Below are 21,552 nucleotides of genomic sequence, written 5' to 3' on the forward strand. Positions count from 1 at the left end.
CAGCGTCTGTCCCGTCTCCCCTATGTGACGTCACGCTCAAGTTGGCGATGTCCAATTCTCAGGTGGGCGTGGCTAATTGCATTACAAAAATTTGTTCAGCTGTAATTCCAAGTTATAAAAAAATAAAATAATTCTTAAATTGCTATATCATTTCCCCACACATTATATCACTGGGTATGCCAACCTGCAAGTTTCCCTTTAACATGTTATCTATTTAAAGCCATTTGGCTTACCATGGCGCGGTGGATTTACAGTAGCTCATTGGCCAAAGTGGTCAACTAGTAAATCACTTAAGAAATGTTCAAACCAATGGATAAATCTATAAAATGGATAAATTAATCAACAATTTGATAATAAAAATGAATTAATAAACAGAAAGCAATAAATAAACACATCGGTAAAGTAATAACTAAACAACCAATTGAAAGTAAAGCATATTTTTTATAATGTTGTCATGAGCTGATTGATAAGTACATGTTGGATTTGTCGATTGTTGTTTCTATCGCCCTTCTATCGATTCACCTATTACCTGTTGTTCGACTCTGCCAGGAGATGGGACCCATTAACTGCAGTCGATCATTTCCCAGATGTTACAGAGGCTGTCATTGGTCAAACCCACCGAAGCTACTGTACACAGCAGCTGCGAGAAAACAGGTGTCATTGCGCGCTTATAACAAGCGTTACGGTAAAACGTTGACGCAGGAGGAGATGCAGACGGCTTCCAAGCACAAATGGGCCCCCATGGACGCCGTTCAAATTGTCACTTGTCTCAAATTGTCTAGAGTAAAACGGTTCCAGTGCTGTGTAATGTTAAAAAGTCCATTAGACTGATTTGCATGTTCGGCCTGGCTGCATCGATCCGAAAAAACCTCTTCCTCTGCAATACTGCTCTTTCATTTCCTCAAAAAAAAACAAAAAAACGAGTTCCTCTTTTCAGTCTGCGTCTTCAGCTTTCCTCCGGCTCTGTCGCTCTCAACCGACAGGGTCCAGCACCAGGACCTTGCACTCCCTCTTGGCGATCTTGTCCAGGGAGAGCACGGCCCTCTCGGGGGGAGGAAGGTACAGGGGCCGTCCGACGGGGGAGCCCACCGGCGGGGTGATAGCGCGACGCTCCATGGCGCTGCCCGTCCTGCGAAAAACACCACCAGAAAACATTGCACGAAAGCAAAACAATCCGTCGAACGTCATCGCAATCACACGGGCACAAAGAAGGCCGGGCGCTACACACCGCCAAACCAAACCCTTACGTTAGATCTGCCCACTTCAGCGGCCGTCTCGTTACCGAACAAGACGAGCTGGTCGTACCCCACGATGGCGGCACCTACCTCATAATGTGTGAGCGCGAGGGCTGCTGATGTGAGAAAGACTGGGAGCGACCGAGACTGGCCTGATGGCGATCCAGAAGATCTCGGACCGCGGGGCTGGATGGGCTGTTTTTTCCTTGGAGGACACGGTAAAGACAGTCAAAATGTACATGGAGAGTCCAAATGCAGCCAAAGCAAACCAAAAGTAAAGGCCGGTTGCCATTGATCCTTGGGTTTCTTACGGGAGAGGGGGCGGGCGTCTGGGGGAGGGTTGGTGACGGAGGCCGTGAACTGCAGCTTCAGCTTCATATGCTGACTCAGCTAGAGAGAGGAGGGGGCACGCCAGGCCGACGTCAGTGTGGGAAAGGAGAAGAAAATAAATGGGTTTTTGGAAATGAAATGCTTCACAACAAGAGTTTGTGCAGCCGACAACACGGCCCAAAACAACCAGACCGGCCCCAAAAAAGCTAAAAGACAGACCGTCCGATCTGGCATCTGCCAGAACTACCTGATGGCCAGTCCGGGCCTGAACAGCAGAGTATAAAAACAGCATTAGAAAGTGCCAATCCAGTGATCTTCCCCTGCACTGTGTAGAGTGACTTTGGTCATTAATACATTTCTATTGATCTATTGATCTTTTCTCCTTGTCCCTGATTTTTTTACAGCCCATCTTCTGCACCCATTTTAGTTTGTGTTGTGCATTGATTCGGGATTGATTCATTGTGCTGTGTCTATGCCCACTGGCCACGGTCAGCTGCAGGAGGTGGAAGAACGCTCCAAGTGTCCCTGATTGTGGCCAACCAGGGGGCGTGGTTAAGCCGTGGCTGTAGACGGCAGCGCGGCTGCCCCGCATCGGCCGAATTAGCGGCCCAGCGGCGCTGATTGGTCCCATTCGGGGTAGGGCACGTTTCTCAATGTTCGTCTGTCTTGTTTCGGTGTGTGTTGCTCGACAGGAGACCAGCCGCGGTGCCAGGAGCCCCAGAAGGCGGCGTTCGTCCTGCGCCCTAATTTATCTGTTCCGTTATTGCTTCTCATTTTGGCCTGCGCGGCCCTCAGTTTACATTATTAAAAGAAAGCCCGCTTGGCGTGCGTTTGAATAAACGCACGCCAAGCGCCGTTGAACCGGTCTTTGCTGTCTACCTCCTCCCTCCCACCCTGCGAAGTGGCCATCTGGCCACAGTGGGATTGACAAACGGCCCGAGCTTTTACCTCATACAGTCCCGCTTTGAGGATCTGGAAGGCCACGGTGAAGGAGATGGTGCTGCCTTTGCGACAGTGGCCTAAGTTACTGAGGGGAGTGTGGCACACCACAGCTCCCAGGGTCGCGTCTTCGCTCTGTCCACGGCCTGAAAAACAGACACGACAGCACTCTTGGTATCATACTGTACGTTTGCATAGGGAATTTTGCCAGTACCCTCACAATAATATTAATGAATGAATATAATAATATAATGACAGACATGCATTCCCTACCTTCTGGTGTCCAGACCAGTCGGACAGCCAGGAAGTCCTGCAGGTTGTTGAGCAGAACGTATCTGACCCGGAAGTGCTCCTTCACCCGAACCGTGCTCGGGCAGCTGGCCGTCATGACAAACCGAGGCTGGTCGAGGCGGATACTGGGCAACCTGGAACAAAACCCAGAGAAGGACAGAGGTTTATATAAGATTTAAGACTCACGGCTCAACGTGCACTTCCATTTTCTTTCGATTTGGTTCATTGTTTTGTTTTTTTTGTCGATATAGTGGTGGTTTGGTATACTTTTTAAATTATTTACACCCATATTCCCATTTGCACCACAATGATGATACTGGCTCAAAACAGTAACCTCCACCACCTTGACACTCCTGGTGGAACCCTAACCTTGCATTAGCCTGTACCAAAGCATTTGTTTATAGTTGAGAAGGGAGCATTTTAGTGCTGTTCAAATATTGTTACTTATGCCTGAAATTAGGGCTTAAGGTAAATCCAAGGAGAGATTGGAGATGATATTGCTTATTAATTCTGAAACGGGAATTCATAGTTTGGAAAGGTGCGTCATTGAGAACCTGCCTGTAATGTGTGTAGATACAGTTGGTGAAAGGCATCTTCGGAGTCGACCACTGAAGAACAGCGACGAGGGGAACTTCCAGTCCCTGAAAATACAGGACGGAGGTAGGATGTAGGACGTGTCGGTGACCATGGTGACCATGGGCTGCAGGGGCTTCTCTCAAGCAACAATTCACCATTTCCCACCACATATATACTATGCACACACTCACACACACGCACGCACGCACGCACACACACACACACACACACACACACACACACACACACACACACACACACACACACACACACACACACACACACACACACACACCTCTTTGTCGTCTTGCAGTGTGTCGTTGAGGTGCAGCTGGAACAGGAAGTCGTGTTCCTCCAGAGCGCTGAGCATCGTGGGTAGGCGGCAGGCAACGCTCTCCGTCCTGCAGAAGGACGCCATGCCTACTTCTTCGGACTCATGGCTGCGGGACGCAAAAAGCACAGGACAGCGGGGGGAAGTGAGGTCATTGACTAGCCGAGATGGATTGAAGGAACACGCTTCTGTAATGCTGAAATATAAATATTGATGATTTAATTGATTTTTGAACAAATTTGGTGCTTGGGTTGAGCCGACCCAGACAGAGGGACCGGTCCAGCGGATGCTCACGGAGCAGGTTTACCGCGAAGATGACATCACTGCAGCTGCAATCGCTGCTGCCATGGTCGGAGGAAGTCATCCATTCGAAAACCTGCTCTTTGGAGGTGGAGGAATTCCACAAAAAAATGATGTGAGGTGTGCAAGGTGTGCCTCGGATGACAAGCAAACCTCTCCATGGGGTGGCCTGGCGGACACAGATCAGGCCTAATCGTAGACAAAATCACATGTTTAATCTGGACTAACTGAAATGGCCTTTCCTAAGTCTTGTTTAAAAAAGTCTGATTTCAAGAAGGGAGATCAGAGCTAATCTAGATCTAAGTGAAGGTTTAAATTAACCCTGATCAGAGGCAGGTTTATCTTTGGATTAATGGACGTGGGGCCTCCAGGTCGACCTTGACAACAAGAGGAAATGGATCATCTGGACTAAGACCAGCGCCAAGAGCAGACAGAAGGAGCTGACTAGTCCTTCATTATTAATTAATAATTTGATTCAGATTCTGATTACCTAGGACTCCCTGGTCTATAACTAATTCATCTTAAATTAAGCAATGTCTCATAAACCTTTCCCACTTCACCAAAAACCCGGTAAAACTCACTAACAATTGGCATTTGTCCTCAGGGGGAAAGGAAAAACCCGGGTCTCAGTCCCGTACGTCAGACGTAAATAGACAGGAATATCTGTGTATCATTCCATCATGTCATATCCCATTTAGAATCAAAAATAAGAAGTTGTTGACTTTTTCCGGATGGGGGACAGTGAATTGCTGTGAGTGTGGGGACCACAGCGGAGAACCTCCACGCTCCAGCACCGCCCAAGTCGGTCCCCGCTGCTTCTACTGTAGTGTTGGGTCGTTCATGAACGATCCGATTCTTTTGAATGGCTCAAAAATATATATATTTTTTTCATGATTTACAGTTTTATCTCGTTGTTTGTTTACGTTGGTGTCTCCTCTTCTGTTCTGTTCCCAATCACACTGGAACCATGACGCGCCCCTTTTCCGACGTGTTGGCGATGTCGAACGTGACGCACCAGAAAAAACTGCATTTCTCCTGCCAATGGGAAAGGTGTCAATCGCCGTTTTTCAGTGGGTTGACACGGGAACCCACAAATGATTACGTGAAGACGGTAAAGAAAGGCATTTTTATATTCTGGATTCATTTAAGCAGGATTAGCTTGTCCTGAGCTGCATTAAACCCCCGCCTGCGAAACCGCCCGTAAACGGCCCCCGAACATACCTGTCCGATAAGTAACGCGCAAGTTTCTGCGCACCAAATGCCCCTGCTCAGAAAAAAAAAGTCCCTCTCAAAGTTTGATTGCAAATCCCATACCATCTTTCAATTCCGTCAGTCAAACCCTTGTCGTGGAACACGCTTACCACACGTTGTCCACTAGGAGCACAGAGCCGTCCGGCATCATGGGGAGGTAGGAGGCGTTGAGGTTGGGGAGTATTCTCACGTCCCTCACGCTCACCTCCTCCTGGGAACACTCGTTTAACACTGATGCGGGGGTGGGGAGTAGAGATGGAGGAAGGAGCAGAGAGGAAGATCGTCACAGAGACAGACATACATACTGTACAGTACATTAGAGCTGGGCGCTAAAACTTTCTCGATAAAATCTTCCACGACAATGACGACAACTTTAATGAGATGTGTTCTCGATTCAGTTATTTTTGTAACAAAAAATTGTACAAAGTCACTACGCGAACAGCTAATCGTGCAGCAGGGAAACAACCATGTGGTTGACGCATGTTCCCGGCCCCTCCCACTCACCACAACTCAGAAAGACCAACTGTGCGGAGTACCCCACTCACACGAAAATGAGTGCACCGAAAAAAAGGTCATACCACGTTGGTTATTTGGAAACGGTTCGGCATGGTTGCCGATGGTTAAACATTTGAAACGAGGCATCTGAATCAGCTGTTTACATATTTATGAGTTTATTTTGTTGATTGTTATTTAACAGGGTTTAATGTAGAGCCATGTTGGCTCTGTTGAATGTTTGTCACCTATTCGCTCTGATAATAAATAATTGTATATTATACGCCATAATTAATCTAAGGGTTCTGTCCTAGGGAGAATACTGTTAAATCATTATTATTATTATTATTATTATTAATATTATTATTATTAATAAATATATATTGTGATAATTATCGACATGATCACAATTATCCTCATTTCCTCGCATGTATGTATTTTTCTTTTTTTTTTTATATTCAAATCTTATCTTATTAAAAAATAAATAAAAAAAGGTCCTCCTTATAGTGGCCTTGTTATTTTATCTTTTTATGCCCACTACGCAGTTGTTGCCTGTCATGCCCCGAGAATTTCATTGTACCGAACGAACCTTGTGTTGTACTGTACACTCGACAAATAAAACACTTTGAACTTTGACATCGATCAATATAAAAAAACCTATCGTGCTAACATCTTTGGCCATATCGCCAAGCCCTACGGTACATTCCAACTTCCCTAGTCCATATGTGGCTCTGGCCCCCCACATCCCAGCGCTACCTTTCAGGACCGTCAGGTGTTTCCCGGACACCGTCATCTGCTTGCAGCGGACTGTGGGCGGAGGCAGGACGGTCAGGGTGGTGCTGACTGCGGAGCGAGGGGAAGGCGGTGAGAGCAACATTCGTCCCTGATAGTCAACTTCGAGCTCCCGATACACCATACATCTGTGTGTGTGTGTTATTCCACAGCTCCGTGGCGTTATTACCCTGCGCCTTGAAGGTGTTGAGGTCGTGCCTGAAGGTGTGAGTGGGGACGCGCTGCTGCAGGACGCTAAGGTAGCCGTGCTCCTGGACCTCGGCTTTCTCTGCCTCCTTCTTCCACACCGTCACCATCACCTGAGCCGGGGAACGATGGCAGAGAGGGACTTGATCACAGAGACAGACGGACAGAGGGATGGACAGGAGGGGCGACACAAACCTTGACTTTGAGTGTGTTGACGGGTAGTTTGTCCAGTGAGATGGTCAGAGGGAAGATGACCTCGTCGGTCAACACGACAGGCTCGTCCAGCGGAGACTAGAAAAGGAGGGAGGGAGGAGAACAAAACACGCTGAGGAGCCGAAGACTGGCGGAGAAACTGAGATGAAGAGATGAAGGGAAAAAATGAGCCAGAGAAAGAAGAGAATTTTGACCTATTTGCAGACTAAATCGCACTTTTAATCTGGACTAACTGAAAAGGCCTTTCTCGGTCATTTGTTAAAATAGTCTCAGACTATCAATTTAGTCTGAGATGAGGCCTAAACAAATTTTAGAATCTTCCAGAAGAAAGATCAGAGCTTATCTGGGTCTAAGTGAAGGTTTAAATGAAACCTGACCAGAGGCAGGTTTATCTTTGGATTAATGGACGTGGGGCCTCCAGGTCGACCTTGGCAACAGAGGAAATGGATCATCTGGACTAAGACCAGCACCAAGACCAGACAGACGGAGCTGACTAGTCCTTCATCACCTTAGTCCAGGACTTTCTAGTCTAGAACTCACTCATCTTAAATGAAGCAACATCTCAGAGAGGCAATTTTTAAATTCTGGATAAATTTAAGTAGGATAAGCTTCGTCCTGATTTCGATCAAACCCAGTCTGTGAAACCGCCCCATATAGTATTAGTACTCAGCTCTTACAGTTTAAAGCTTAAAGTTGTAATTTCATACATACTCAGGGCAATCCGTAAAAAAGTAAAGGATCTAGTGGATGGGAACCCAGATAACAATCCACAACTTTCCTATTGTACCCAACCTATTGATGGCGGCATGCACAGACGTACTGGCTCCGTGCTCCGTCGTACATTTTCTCTCACTCACCAACTCGTCCCAGCGCGATCCTACAGAGGGACAACAACAAAGAACATGCCAGCCAGAAGACGCAAAGTAGGCACCGAGAAAAACGATGGGGCGCCAGAAACAGGCCTAGGACCCGGTCACACCGTTCACCATTGCCCAGCATCCTACTAGCCAACGACCAGTCTCTGGAGAACAAGCTGGATGACCTCAGGGCCAGGATAAAATACCAGAGAGGCATACGGGACTGTGATATCCTCCCCCTCACGGAAACATGGCGGACCCCCTCCGTGCCAGACCACGGCATTTAGCCAAGCAGATTCCTTCTTGATTCACCACATGTACAGAACAGTGGACTCTGTAAAATCAAGGGGAGGGGGCGTATGTCTCATGGTAAACAACAACTGGTGTGACAGCTGGAACATCGTGTCTCTCACAAGCTCCCGTTCACCCAACCTGCAGCTCCCGACCATCAAATGGCGGCCTTTGTCTCTCCCTGGGGAGTTCTACTCAGTTAGCTTCAGTGTCGTCGACATCCCACCACAGGCGGACACAGACACTGCCCTGTCTGAGCTGCATGACATCCTCATTAGCTACCAAGTTAATCACGGAGATGCAGCCCTCATCGTGGCCGGGGATTTCAACAGCGCTAATCTCCGACAGGTGTTGCCAAACGCTTGGCAACACATCACATGCCCCACCAGGGATGAACGGATTCTGGACCACTGTTATACACCCTTCAAGAACGGGTAAAAAGCGCAGTCTCTCCCCGCTTTTCGGCAAATCCGACCACGCCGCCATTTTTTCTTTTGCCGCTCTCCAAGACGCGCTGTGTGACGCAGACTGGCTCTGATGACAACATCAACGTGTTCACGGACTCTGTTGTGGGTTTTATTTGGGAAATTAGTGGATGATATTGTCCCTAAGGTGACCATCAGGTCCTTTCCCAACCAGAAGCTACAGGTGGATCACACCATCCGTGATGCTCTGAAGACCTGCACAGCCGCACACTGTACACTACAGGGCATATAACTGGGAACATGGATGAGTATAAAGTTAAATCATACAATGTCCTTAGAGCAGTGAAGGAGGAAAAAAATGGAATCACAATTCCAGCAGATTCCAGACGCTTGTGGCAGGGACTGCGGAGCACAACAGACTACAAAGTGACCTCCCTCCAGGACGGTGACTGCGGTCGTCTCTCCGGCTGAAGAGCTCAACACCTTCTACGCACGCTTTGAGGCTAACGCTACCAGCAGCCGACAAGCCATTGCATCCGAGGCGAGAGCCTCCACCGGAGAGGAGCAAACAGTCACTGTCTCAGAGCACGGCGCGAGGAGGAGCTTTAGGAGAGTGAACATCAGGAGGTCCGGACGGAATCTCTGGACCGGTTCTCAGGGCCTGCGCTGACCAGCTGACACCGTTGTTCACGGAGATCTTCAACCTCTTCCTGGCTCAGTCCGTTATTACTACCTGCTTCAAACTGTTGGCAGTAGTCCCTGTCCCAAAGGAACCCCCTCCCAGCTGCCTGAATGACGACTGGCTGGTAGCCCTTACCTCTGTGGTGATGAAGTGCTTTGAGAGAGACCCGTCAAGGACTTCATCACCTCCTCACTACCCCTGACCCTGGACCCGCTGAGGTTTGTGTACTGTACCAACCGATCCACAAACGACGCCATAAATCACCTCGTCCACACTGCCCCGATCCACCTGGACATCGGGAGGGGTAATTATGTTAGGATTGCTGTCTGTGGACTCCAGCGTATCACGTGTCCCTGATATCGGATCGCCCAAAAAATCAGGCCACAAAAATGGTGGGAAAAAGTTCAACAGTTCAACTCCACAATTTGCTTCTCGCTGACCGGATTTGACCACTCCAATTCCAATACCTGAATTTAGTTTCACAAATATCTGCAAGTTAAATTGTTGGATCTGAATTTTTAAACATGGAACAATAACATATTTGGTATCGAGTTTTTGAAATAAAAGTGGGAATATTTAAATGTTATGAAGTCAAAGTAGTTTAAATGTCAGTATATGATATTCAAAACATACGAGTCACATTCCCTTCACTGTGTGTGTGTGTGTGTGTGTGTGCGTCCACACAACAGGACAAGTGGAATATTATTTCCGTACAATGAGGAAATGTGCAATAACATCTGCAAAACTATTTTTATAAGGTGCAATAGTATTTGCTACGATGTAGAATAGTAGCTTCTGATATGCCATTTATTTTTTTTCTTTTGATTATTATTATTTATTTGTATGAGCAGCTGTGTGTGTGTGTGTGTGTGTGTGTGCGTGTGTGGAACGCTAAATCAACGGTTTAAGGAGCTGCACATCAACTTTCGTTGTACATTGTGCGACGACAATAAAGGTTTTTCATTCTATTCCACTCAAACCTATTGTACCCGTGGCCCTCACCTGGACGGGCGCCCTGCGGAACTCCCGCTCGCCGCTGCCAGTGGTGTTGTGGATGAGCAGCGGCTTGCACTCCCTGAAGCCCCGGCAGCGAGGGTCCACGCGGTTGCCCAGGGCCGCGATGGCCGCCTCGGCCGCCGCCATGTAATCCTCCTCGGGCTCCCCGGGGCCCTCGTCGCCGCCGCCCGGGTAGTCCTTGTGGTGGGAGCGGTGGCGGCCGCCTTCCCCGGGGCTGACGCTGGCCACGGCGCACAGGGAGCCGGCCAGCTCCCGCCAGGCCCGCCCGCCGGCCGTCTCGCTGCCGAAGCTGCCGGGCGGCGGCCCCGCCGCCGGGCCCTCGCCGACCCCTGGTGTCGGACACAGAGACAAGGGAAGCGCTGATAAGGTCACAGAAAATAAACCACAGTGCGGTGTTTCCTCCTTCTTTCCTTCTGTCGTCCTGTCCTTCATTCCTTCCTTCCTCCGTCCCTACCCCCTTCCTTTTCCCCTTTCCTCCTGCTTCTGTCCTCCTGTCTTTCCTTCCATCCGTCCTCCCTCCTTGCCCCTCCATCATTCCTTTCTTTACTTCCCCCCTCCTTGCCCCATTCCTTCTTCCCTCCTTTCCTTCCTTAATTTCCTCCATCCCTCGATCCCCCCATTTCCTTCCTTCCTCCCGTTCCCGTCGTCCCTTTCCTTCCTTCCTCCCTCCTACCTTTCTTTCCTTCATTCCTTCCCTGCCCCCTCCCCTGTTTCCTCCTTAATTTCCTTCCTTCACCCCCCCCTCTTCCCTCCCTTCCTCCTTCTGTCCTCCTGTCCTTCCTTCCTCCCTGCACTCCCTTCATTCCTTTCTTTACTTCCTCCCTTCCTGCCCCGTTCCTTCCCCCTTCCTTAATTTCCTCAATTCCTCCATTCCTTAATTTCCTTCCCTCCTCCCCTTCCCTTTCTTCCTTCATCCTTCCTTCCCCCTCCTTTCTTTTTCCACCCTCCCTCCTTCTGTTTTCTGTCATTCTTTCCTTTCTTCCTCCCTCCTTCCCTTCCTTCATTTCCTCCCCCCACCCTCCTCCGTTTCCTTCCTCCCTCCCCCTTCCTTCCTTTCCTTCCTTATCACTCCCTCCCTTTCTTCAATTCCTTCCTTCCCCCTTCCTCCACCTTTCCTTCCTAAATTTCCTACCTCCCTCCGCATTCCTTAATTTCCTTGTTTCCTCCGCCTTCCTTCCATTCCTTCGTCCCTCCTTTCCTTCCCAATTCCTCCCTCTATTCCTTTAATTTCCTCCCTTCCCCTCCCTTCCTTCATTTCCTTCCTTCTCCCCCCTTCCTTCCTTTCCTTCATTAAATTCCTCCCTGCCTCCCCCTTCCTTCCTTTCCTTCCTTCCCTCCTCCCTTCTTTCCTTGATTTTCTCCCTCCCTTCCTTCATCTCCTTGCTTCCTCCCCTTCCGCCCTTTCCTTCCCCCGTCCTTCCGTTGCATAATTTCCTCCCTATCTCCCCCTCCCTTCCTTCCTTAATCCCCCCCCTTAATTTCCCTCCTCTCTCCCCCTTCCTCCCTCCTTTCCTTCTGAAAATGTCCTCCCTCCCCCTCCCTTCCTTCATTTACTTCCTTCTCCCCCCTTCTTTCCATTCCTTCCTCCCTCCTTCCTTTTCTTCCTTGATTTCCTCCCTGCCTCCCCCCTCCCTTCCTTTCCTTCCCTCCTTCCTCAATTTTCGCCCTCCCTTCCTTCATCTCCTTCCTTCCTCCCTTCCTTCTTTTCCTCCCTCCCTCCTTTCGTTGCTTAATTTACCCCCCCATCCTTAATTTCCTCCCTACCTACCTCCCTTCCTTCCTCTGTTCTTTCCTTCCTTAATTCCTTCCTCTCCCTTCCTCACTTTCCTTCCTCTCTCCTTTCCTTCCTGAATTTCCTCCCTTCATTCATTTTCTTGCTTCCTCCCCTTCTTCCTCTCCTTTCCTCCCTTAATTTCCTCCCTCCCTACCTGCCCCTCCCTTCCTTCACCCCCTTCCTACCTTCCTTACTTTCCTTCCTTCCTCCTTTCCTCCTTAATTTCCTACTCCCCCTCCCTTCCTTTATTTCCTTTCTTTGTCCCCCTTCCTCCCTTTCATCCCACCTCCTTTCCTTCCTAAATTTCCTCCCTCCCTCCATTCCTTAATTTCCTTCCTTCCTTCCTCCCTCCCTTCCTTTCCTACTCCCTCCCTTTCCTCCCTTCCTCCCTCCTTTCCTTATTTCACCCCCTCCCCCCATTTCCTTCATTTCTTCCTTCCTCAAACCGCCAAAGAACACCGAAGGATAACACATTGCAAACAATGGCAATAAAATATATTCTCTTCTATCAAGTCCTATCCGTCCAGCTCCGCATCCTCACCGAGGCCCGGATCGCACGGAGTCCCACTGGAGGCGTCCCTGCACCGCAGCACCAGCAGGAAGCGCACGGTCTCCCCCAGGTAGAGGTGGCTCCGGCGGGGCAGGCTCCTGTAGCGGGCCGGGTCCGACAGGTCCGAGATGGGCACCGCCGGGAAATACATGAAATACTCACACTGCGACTCCATCATCTGCACCATGTCGCCGGGGAAGAGGCGGGGAACGCGCCGGTGTTACAGCGAGGGGGGGGGGCCCGGGCGTCCTGCACCGGGGAGGCTCCTTGTTTCTCGGCTCCGGGTGCGTCGCCTTCCCCTTCCCGCGGCCGACGTCCACGGAGCGAACGGATGGACCGCCGCCTAGCCCCTCGCATCCCTCACCGCTGATTGGCTGCGGCGAGAGCCCACGTGACAGGAAGAGCGGATGCTGTGAGGAGATGATGCTGCGGTGACATCTGTGGTGGGACGTGGTGAGGTCTTTTTATTAGAATCATAATTATTATTATTATTATTATTATTATTGTTTTCCATGTTGTTCCACGCAAACATTAAATTCGTATGCCCATACCAATAAATTATCCATTTCTCATTTGTATATTCTGTATAGTTATACATTTGACTATTTCTGTTCTGTATTTTTCTGCTATTTGTGTATATTTGGCAATTTTTTTTTATTCTTACGTTACTTTTTTATCAAATGTCATTATTATTATTATTATTATTATTATTATTATTATTATTATTATTATTATTATTGTTTTCCATGTTGTTCCACGCAAACATTAAATTCGTTTGCCCATACCAATAGATTATCCATTTCTCATTTGTATATTCTGTATAGTTATACATTTGACTATTTCTGTTCTGTATTTTTCTGCTATTTGTGTATATTTGGCAATTTTTTTTTATTCTTACGTTACTTTTTTATCAAATGTCATTATTATTATTATCATTATTATTATTATTATTATTATTATTATTATTATTATTGTTTTCCATGTTGTTCCACGCAAACATTACATTTGTATGCCCATACCAATAAATTATCCATTTCTCATTTGTATATTCTGTATAGTTATACATTTGACTATTTCTGTTCTGTATTTTTCTGCTATTTGTGTATATTTGGCAATTTTTTTTATTCTTACGTTACTTTTTTATCAAATGTCATTATTATTATTATTATTATTATTATTATTATTATTATTATTATTATTATTATTATTATTATTATTATTGTTTTCCATGTTGTTCCACGCAAACATTAAATTCGTATGCCCATACCAATAAATTATCCATTTCTCATTTGTATATTCTGTGTAGTTATACATTTGACTATTTTTGTTCTGTATTTTTCTGCTATTTGTGTATATTTGGCAAATTGTATTTTATTCTTACTTTACCTTTTTATTAAATGTCATTATTATTATTATTATTATTATTATTGTTGTTTTCCATGTTTTTCCACACAAACATTAAATTCGTTTGTTTTTGTTTTATTTTATAATTGCCAAAATGTATTTTGTGAAAGGAATACATAAAAAAAACAAGTTAATAAAAAAACAACAACTGTACGTATAGCATTAACATCAATATGCATTAATGTATGTAAAATAAATACAATATGCATTGCTTCCTTGTCGAATTGCTTTACAGATATTTTTTTCCTGCATGTCTGTGATCGGTACAATGAATAATCCGTCCAATGTTGTTTTAGAGCCATCCTCCCACAGTCTTTCATTTAAGTATGTACCTCAATTAAACAATGAACTAATGAACATCATACAATACCTCATAAAAGTGTGGGTTATTAAAATGTAGATCATTGATTTAACGATAATTTATAATTCACACCCTATATGCCCATACCAATAAATTATCCATTTCTCATTTGTATATTCTGTATATTGTTATACATCTGACTATTTTTTTTTTGTATTTTTCTGCTCTTTGTGTATGTTTGGCAATTTTATTTTATTCTTACTTTACTTTTTATTAAATGTCCTTATTATTATTATTATTATTATTATTATTATTATTATTATTTAATGCTAATCGTCTGTATCCTGACCATGACAAATTCTCTGTACATATAAATGCATCTGGTGGTAAAAAAACCCAAAACCATTTATTCTTATTCTGATATAATTACATTTTTCTTGTTTATTGCATTTGGTTCTTTATTACCTTTTCGGGCACTTTGTGTTTAGTGTGTGTTCGTTGCACTGTCCTTTAACAATTATTATTGCTAAAGGGCAGTGCACTGTATGGGATCCTGTAGTGCTACAGTGATAAATACATTAATAAAAGAATAAATTAATACACATGAGAATATAAAGAGGAGTAAAAAAGAGCTATTACTTTTCTAACTATTACTTTTTTATTTTTTCCAATAATTTTTTCCAATTTTATGTTTATTCCTTTATCTGTTTCTATATATATATATATATATATATATATATTTATATTTTTTATTTATTTATTTATTGATTGATTTATTCCCATATACAAGTCTATTTATTTTCATAAAACATTTTTTACATTTATCCATTTATCTCCGTATATATTTCTCTATTTCTGCTTTTCCTGACGAGCACAAACTGTCAAACAACTTTTGAAAGAGCTTGTCTGAGTTCACTTCTCAGCTCTTGCTCAAATTCTGCCGTAAGCCATGCGGCGTTCACGACAACTGGGAAACTTCCCAACCTCCTACCATTCATTATATGCTTCCCCACGCCATTCACCGTGAACGCAACGTTGGTGATTTACGTTTAAGTGACGTCACAGAACAACATTTACTCGGGAACTCGGTCCTTGGTTTCTGTCTCAGAATCATGAGATGGAGGGCCGGTCATTTTCCTCAGCGGAAGTAGGAAGTTTTCCAGTTTCCAGTTGTCGCGAACGCAGCACCTGCTTGGAATTAATGGGTGGGGCAAAACGGGTTGACTGACAGTTTGTGCTGAATAAATGCTGAATACTTTAAAAGTAAAAATATATATGAAAATAAATAAAGAAATGTATATGGAAATAAATTAATTACAAATTATATATTTGGAAATAAAGACACTTGGAAATAAATGACCAAATTAATGTGAAAATAAAGATACAAATTTGGAAAAAGGGAAATGAATAAAGCAGTAATAAATTCTGATTCACACCAATTTCTATTTCTATTAATTTCCAGATTTTTCTATATTTTTCTGTATTTCCAATAGTTTTTATTCCTCTTTATATTTCCATATGTATTTATTCTTTGATTCATTATTTTTTATCATTGTGGCACCTTCAGGATTGAGTTGATGGGTATATACAGGTGGATATAAAAATTTGGAAATTTTAAATGAATCAATTGAATGAAATGAAATATACATGCAAGCACTATACAAATTGTAACAACTTAGTAAATACATTGAATAATTTATAACTATAATTTATACCTGTAAATAACCCATCCTGTGAATAGAACCAATTTTTTTATTTTACTGTTAATTTATTTTCGGATATTTGTATATTTTATTACATTTTTATGTAACTTTTTGTTAAATTTTTATTTTTGGTTAATAATTGGGAATCTCCCAAAATTCAGATTTAGTGTAAATAGGCTGAAACGATGAGTTAAATCAAGTCGATCAGCAAAATGCCCAAACTAGACCCGTACCAAACCAGAAAAAATACAGACTACAGGTGAATGTGTCAAACTCATATTTTAAATGCAGACGAGAACAAAATATCTCTTTGGTCTTTGCAAAAAAAAGTTTCATACATTTGTTTACGGTGATGTATGTTTTTTTTATGAATCAAGACAGATACAGCATACATTTCCTGGACAGTAGATTCAGAGTTTTTATCAAACTCTCCCTTAAACTTATATCTAATCTCGACTCTAAAATGTTGACAAAGTGCTTTAGGTTTTGTGGATGTTTGTAAATACCATGTGGAAAAAACCCCAAAAAAACAAAACACGAGTAGTTGTGGAAAAATGGATTGCATATTGCATTGGTAGTAGAAATAATTTATAGTATTTACACTGTACCATATGGTAGTGGTATTCACCCCTCCAGGATTTCAAAGACTTCAATATAATAATTAAAATGTATTTTAATTTATTTATGTATTTTGTTTATTTATTGCTTTAACTTAATTTGTTTTCATTTTCTCCACCCCCCACCCCTTTGTTGGGGGGCTCACAGTTTGAATACCCCTACCATATGGTGTTTGGGAGCATGTTGTAAGAATATGTGCACATGGAGCTATAGCAGATAGCTCTGTGTGTGTGTGTGTGTGTGTGTGTGTGTGTGTGTGTGTGTGTGTGTGTGTGTGTGTGTGTGTGTGTGTGTGTGTGTGTAAGCTGGCATGCAAAATACATTCATTAGGGAAAAACACACTGGAATGACCAATATTACAATATATTTACACTTGACAAGAGGCACAGGCTTTCTGTGGGACAGTGAGTGTTCGCGTGTGCGTGTGTGTGTGTGTGTGTGTGTGTGTGTTCCTGCATTCATAAAAGCGTAAAAGCAGGCACGTCTATCAGTAGATTGGGGAGGTTGCTGTAGGAATGCACGTTGCCACTATGGGTATTGGGTTACATTTTATTGGGTTAGTAACACAAAAATCGTAACAAAGAGCCATATCTGCTTGGTAAAAGCAACGGATGGGATCGGATGGATTGGAACTCGCGCTTCAAGCCGAGGACTCGGACGCGTATCAGTCCGGGACGCCTCTGGGGTCAGGTGTGTTTGTGTGGAGGCGGGTGTGAAAGCGTGACGACATTGTTTCCTCCGTGTGTGTTTGCGTGTTCTTGGGTGAGCGTTTGTTTTGCAGAGGTGGAAAGTAACTCGGGCCCTGAACACGCGTGTACGGATCCTTCTGAAACCTCATTTCCCCCCGTTAAAAAGAACTGAGTGCGGGCAAACCGAGAACGCAAAAGCGATTTAAAACGCTGAGATAAGCATTCCAGGCCACAGTAGGGGGCGATAAATACCTCATACAACCTGATGTCAAACACCACAGAAGAACGTTTGGAGTATGCAGCGTCTTCTCGAGCAAATCGTATTCACGCGCGACACTGTGTGGGCGCGATTCCTGAAGTTGAGACTTTTAATGGAGACACCGCGAGACATCTCGACGGTCGTCGGCCGCCGCTCACGGGGGGGGGGGAGACGTGCGTGACGCGATTGTTTCGTCCGATGAGGAAACGGAGGAAAAGAAATGCATCTCAGATAAAAACCCTTTTAGAATTTGTTTTGTTTGGAGACACGGAGAGCGGCGACACGCAGCTTGAGCGGAGATCACGCCCTCTCCACAACGCGATCCACCGTCCCCGATCCGAGGCCCCAGCGGGACCGTCCCTTCGTTGGGTTTAAAATGTTTTGTTTCGCGGAAGTAGGAAAGTGACGAAAATAAATACATCTAAAATAATAACACAGGAAAACCGGCACGGGAACCGTCGTGCCGCTGGAGGAGAGATAAAGTCCACTCCAATTCTCTTGGTTGCGTTTGCCTTTTTCCTTTTCCGTACAAGTAAGAAAACCAGGAAACAAAATAAATCTAAACTCTTCTCGAAATCGCTGATTAGCTTGGACCCTGCGCCGCGTCTCAGCGTGCCGTCCAGAGCTTCAACTGATTATCAGATTATATTATATATTACTACATCACAATCAGAATATATTAGATATTATTATCATGACGTGATAAAAAAGATCTGAATTTTAGTACGTGGAATGATCAGCTTCTCCAGCCATTGCCATTATCCTATTAAAAATAGCGAGGGGAGAGACAGGTGCCCCCCTGCCGGTACCAATACACATTCCAGTGTGTCTTCAGCTGTTTCCAGCGGGGTTGCTGTGTCAAAACATTAGCAAATATTAAATATCTACGTTCCTGCGACTCTACAGTCAGAGACAAGTTTGAGACATCCACCCTGCCTGCGTTCTACGCCTCTCTGAGCGAGGCAAAGTATCCAAACACAAGACGACTGGTCCAAAGCAGGTCGGCGCTGTTTGGATCCGCCTACGTCTGCGAGCAAACCTTCTCAGTCACGAGCATCAACAAGTCCAAGCAGAGATCCAGGCTAAAGGACAAACGTTTGCGTGCCATGCTGTGGATTTCCACGACAAGAAATTCTACCAGACTTGGAAAAGCTGACAAAGCAGGGAGATCAGCTCCACTGTTCCCACTGATATGCAGCATAGATTGCTGATGAGTTCTGAATGTACATGGAACAGCAATAAATAAATGCACTGATATAAAGGGTTATGAAAAGAAAAAGTATTGTCCTATAACAGAATGTGCTTTGAAGCAATGTACGAGTTTAGAAACTTGAATACTGCTTGAAATAAAACTGAAATATGGAAAGTATGAAGGCATGCCGAGGAACCTGACTTTTGATGACATGCAGACTTCCTAAACTCAAAATTTCAGAGCTTTTTATGCCTTCTAAGTTCCAACATTGACGACGGTCAAACTGGCTTTAAGAAACGTTAAAACGTTTTACAGACCGGCAGACAACCTATAATCCATCATTTACAGCCATAACATACAAGGACGAGGAAGATGATAATATACAATAATATTGCGGACACGTCCAAACACATGGGGTATCAACGCAAAAAATGTCACAATAACTGATAGTCGTAAAACACTGCAGCGTCATGCGTCATTGCGTCACGTCTTGCCCCCTGCACGCTCTACCTAGGCTCCGCCCCGTGCCTAAACCAAACAGAGTATTTCAAGTATGTGTGAATGCATTTGACACGGACAATCCCTGGTTGTGTGCTACATGTGTGAAAGCACAATCTTCGGATAATCTCATTATCCGGAAATTGTCCGGACTTCATGTGCAAAAGCAGCTTAAGTGAGCAGTCAAATGTTGATCCATCCCATTCAAATGAAATAAAATTGATTAGCAAGTTCCCCCTGTAGAGTAGTCAAGGTCATTACTAGGGGCCCAGCCTGAAGGGCGGGAACCCTATTGCTTTTGTTCGGATTCTTAATTCTTCTAGCTATTATCACCAGTCAAAGTGTCTGGCGCTCGGAGTGGTTAAGCAGAGCGCTTTGTGACATCATCGTCCAATATGGCACATACTGTATGTGCAGGGCTCTGGCTCCGGGGGGGCTTTTGCTTTGGGCGCGGTGCGCGCTGCGCTCTAGACTCCATTGGGGTGTGTTGCTTGCTCCGCACAGGATCTGCACCAGGTCGAGACGTGGGACAGCAGCAGGTGATGCTGTGTACCAGGATCTGCGCAGGTGGGTCATTTATGAAAGTCTGGTCCGGTCGCACACCCGTCAACATACAAGCTCCCTGCGTTGCGTTGTGTTCTGTGTCCGCATTGCAAAAGAGAGGATTCCCGCCACGGCTGCATTCGTCACTATTATTGGCGAATATTCTCTCTGTCTAGTGCGAACTCAGCGCAGCAGAGAAATCACATCATCAAGTGGCGACCTAAACTCTGAAAGCGACAGTGCAGGCTTATCTCAGTAGACTGCAGATTACAACTAGAACACAAATCCATGTGATTTCACATTCATCTGGATTTTTGGTGACATTAAAAAAAAAAAAAAAAAAAAAAAAAAAAAAGCTGAAATGTTCGCAAGAGTTTGAAGTGATTTGTGGTTAATTGGGGGGTTTCCTGTTTACGTCTGGTAGTAGTACATGAGTTATCGTTTATTTCCATTTTTTGGCTTGTTTTCACATTGGTGCAATTGCTGCGACTAACCTGGACCCCGTGCATTGCTGCGTCCATATATATTTATGCTAGTTTTTGAACATAAACTAATCTGATTATTGAAAATAATTGAACAATATGTCCAGAGCAGCCTAGACTTCACTCTGTAGGGGTCCGATGATCCACCCAAAGCAGTGGACAGAAAGTCTACTCAACAACAGTAATGTGGATAATTGTAATGAGTTACTTCCACCCTTGCTTGTTTGCGTACGAGCGTGTGTACATGTGTGTGTGTGTGTGTGTGGTTGTGTGTGTGTGTGTGTGTCGTATTTGTGTGCCGAGATGCCCTGCAATGAATGCCCCAGTGTGTGAACTTCTCCTCCATGTCCTTCAAAACCTGGCGGGACCTCCAGGGGTCAGGCTGCAGTTGAGGCTGCCAAAGCCCGGCAGGGTGACCCTCCCCTGGGTGTAGATGTCGTGGTCGGAGCCCTGGTTCATGCGCTTCACCAGGTTCTTCTCGTACAGCAGGGGGTGGTAGGCTCCAAGCGTGCACGCCGCGTCATAGAAGCGCTGGTAGTAGTGGCACAGCTCCGTCTTCCGGCGCGACGGCAGGAACTCGTACACGTGCACCACGTCGCACAGCGACATCATCAGCACGGTGCCTGCAGGAGGAGGGGGAAGAGGGTGAGTTTGGGGGTTTGAAATGGGTTTCCTTTTCCACATTTTTACTTACATTCAGATATTCAGAATACAATTTTGATTATTATTAACATGGACTGTTTTATGGACACTTACAATACAGCCCTTATCTGGGTTATGCTATACTATACTATACTATACTATACTATACTATACTATACTATACTATACTATACTATACTATTGTGGTGCGGGGACGGTCTGGGTTCAGCAGCGACATCTGACCTGGATCTAGGTGATTGGATCAGAGTGGCTGCACACCTGTTGCCCCTTGGTTGGTCTACGAGCAGCAGGTAAAACCACACACACTCAGGACACAGTCAGGAGAGGAGCCCTGTGATGACATGTTGTCTGCTCCTGGGCTAATTCCAACTGGCCCACTCTCTACAATAAACTGGTGTTCACAGCCCTTCGTCTTCTGTGTCTCAGTGAGGGCCCTTTAGAACCTGTGGTAGGAGAAACTGCAACAACTATATTATACTATACTATATTAAACTATACTATACTATATTAAACTATATTATATTATACTATACACTATACTATACAGTACACTATACTATACTATATACTATACTATATTATAATGTACTATAATATATTAAACTATACTACGCTATACTATACCATACTATACTATACTATATTATACAATATTATATTATACTATA

At 44.8% G+C, this 21,552-nt stretch overlaps 2 protein-coding genes across 5 annotated transcripts in view; both read right to left on the bottom strand.

Annotated features, from left to right (window-relative positions):
• Positions 1 to 972: 972 nt before the first annotated feature.
• Positions 973 to 12,719, bottom strand: LOC307239700 (trafficking protein particle complex subunit 14-like; the record flags this gene model as incomplete). Of its 4 annotated transcripts, none has more annotated exons than XM_080013223.1 (13): positions 973 to 1,129; positions 1,326 to 1,440; positions 1,547 to 1,625; positions 2,514 to 2,650; positions 2,778 to 2,929; positions 3,354 to 3,436; positions 3,667 to 3,811; positions 5,364 to 5,484; positions 6,502 to 6,588; positions 6,707 to 6,836; positions 6,919 to 7,014; positions 10,194 to 10,537; positions 12,551 to 12,719. In XM_080013223.1, 13 exons carry the CDS (start codon positions 12,717 to 12,719, stop codon positions 973 to 975), a joined length of 1,815 nt encoding a protein of 604 aa, XP_079869349.1. The 4 variants fall into 4 exon arrangements, with proteins under 4 accessions (XP_079869349.1, XP_079869347.1, XP_079869350.1 ...); XM_080013221.1 differs by having other exon boundaries at positions 10,194 to 10,567; XM_080013224.1 differs by having other exon boundaries at positions 10,194 to 10,497; positions 12,541 to 12,719.
• Positions 12,720 to 16,238: 3,519 nt separating this feature from the next.
• st6gal1 (ST6 beta-galactosamide alpha-2,6-sialyltranferase 1) overlaps positions 16,239 to 21,552 on the bottom strand; it is a 29,441-nt gene continuing 24,127 nt past the window's right edge. Inside the window, exon 10 of the mRNA XM_080013668.1 lies at positions 16,239 to 20,844. Within this exon, the coding sequence (XP_079869794.1) occupies positions 20,573 to 20,844 (272 nt within the window). The 3' untranslated portion in view covers positions 16,239 to 20,572. The remainder of the gene's footprint in view (positions 20,845 to 21,552) is intronic.

The sequence above is a fragment of the Zeus faber genome (genome assembly GCF_960531495.2).
Source record: "Zeus faber genome assembly, chromosome: 14".
NCBI lineage: Eukaryota > Metazoa > Chordata > Actinopteri > Zeiformes > Zeidae > Zeus > Zeus faber.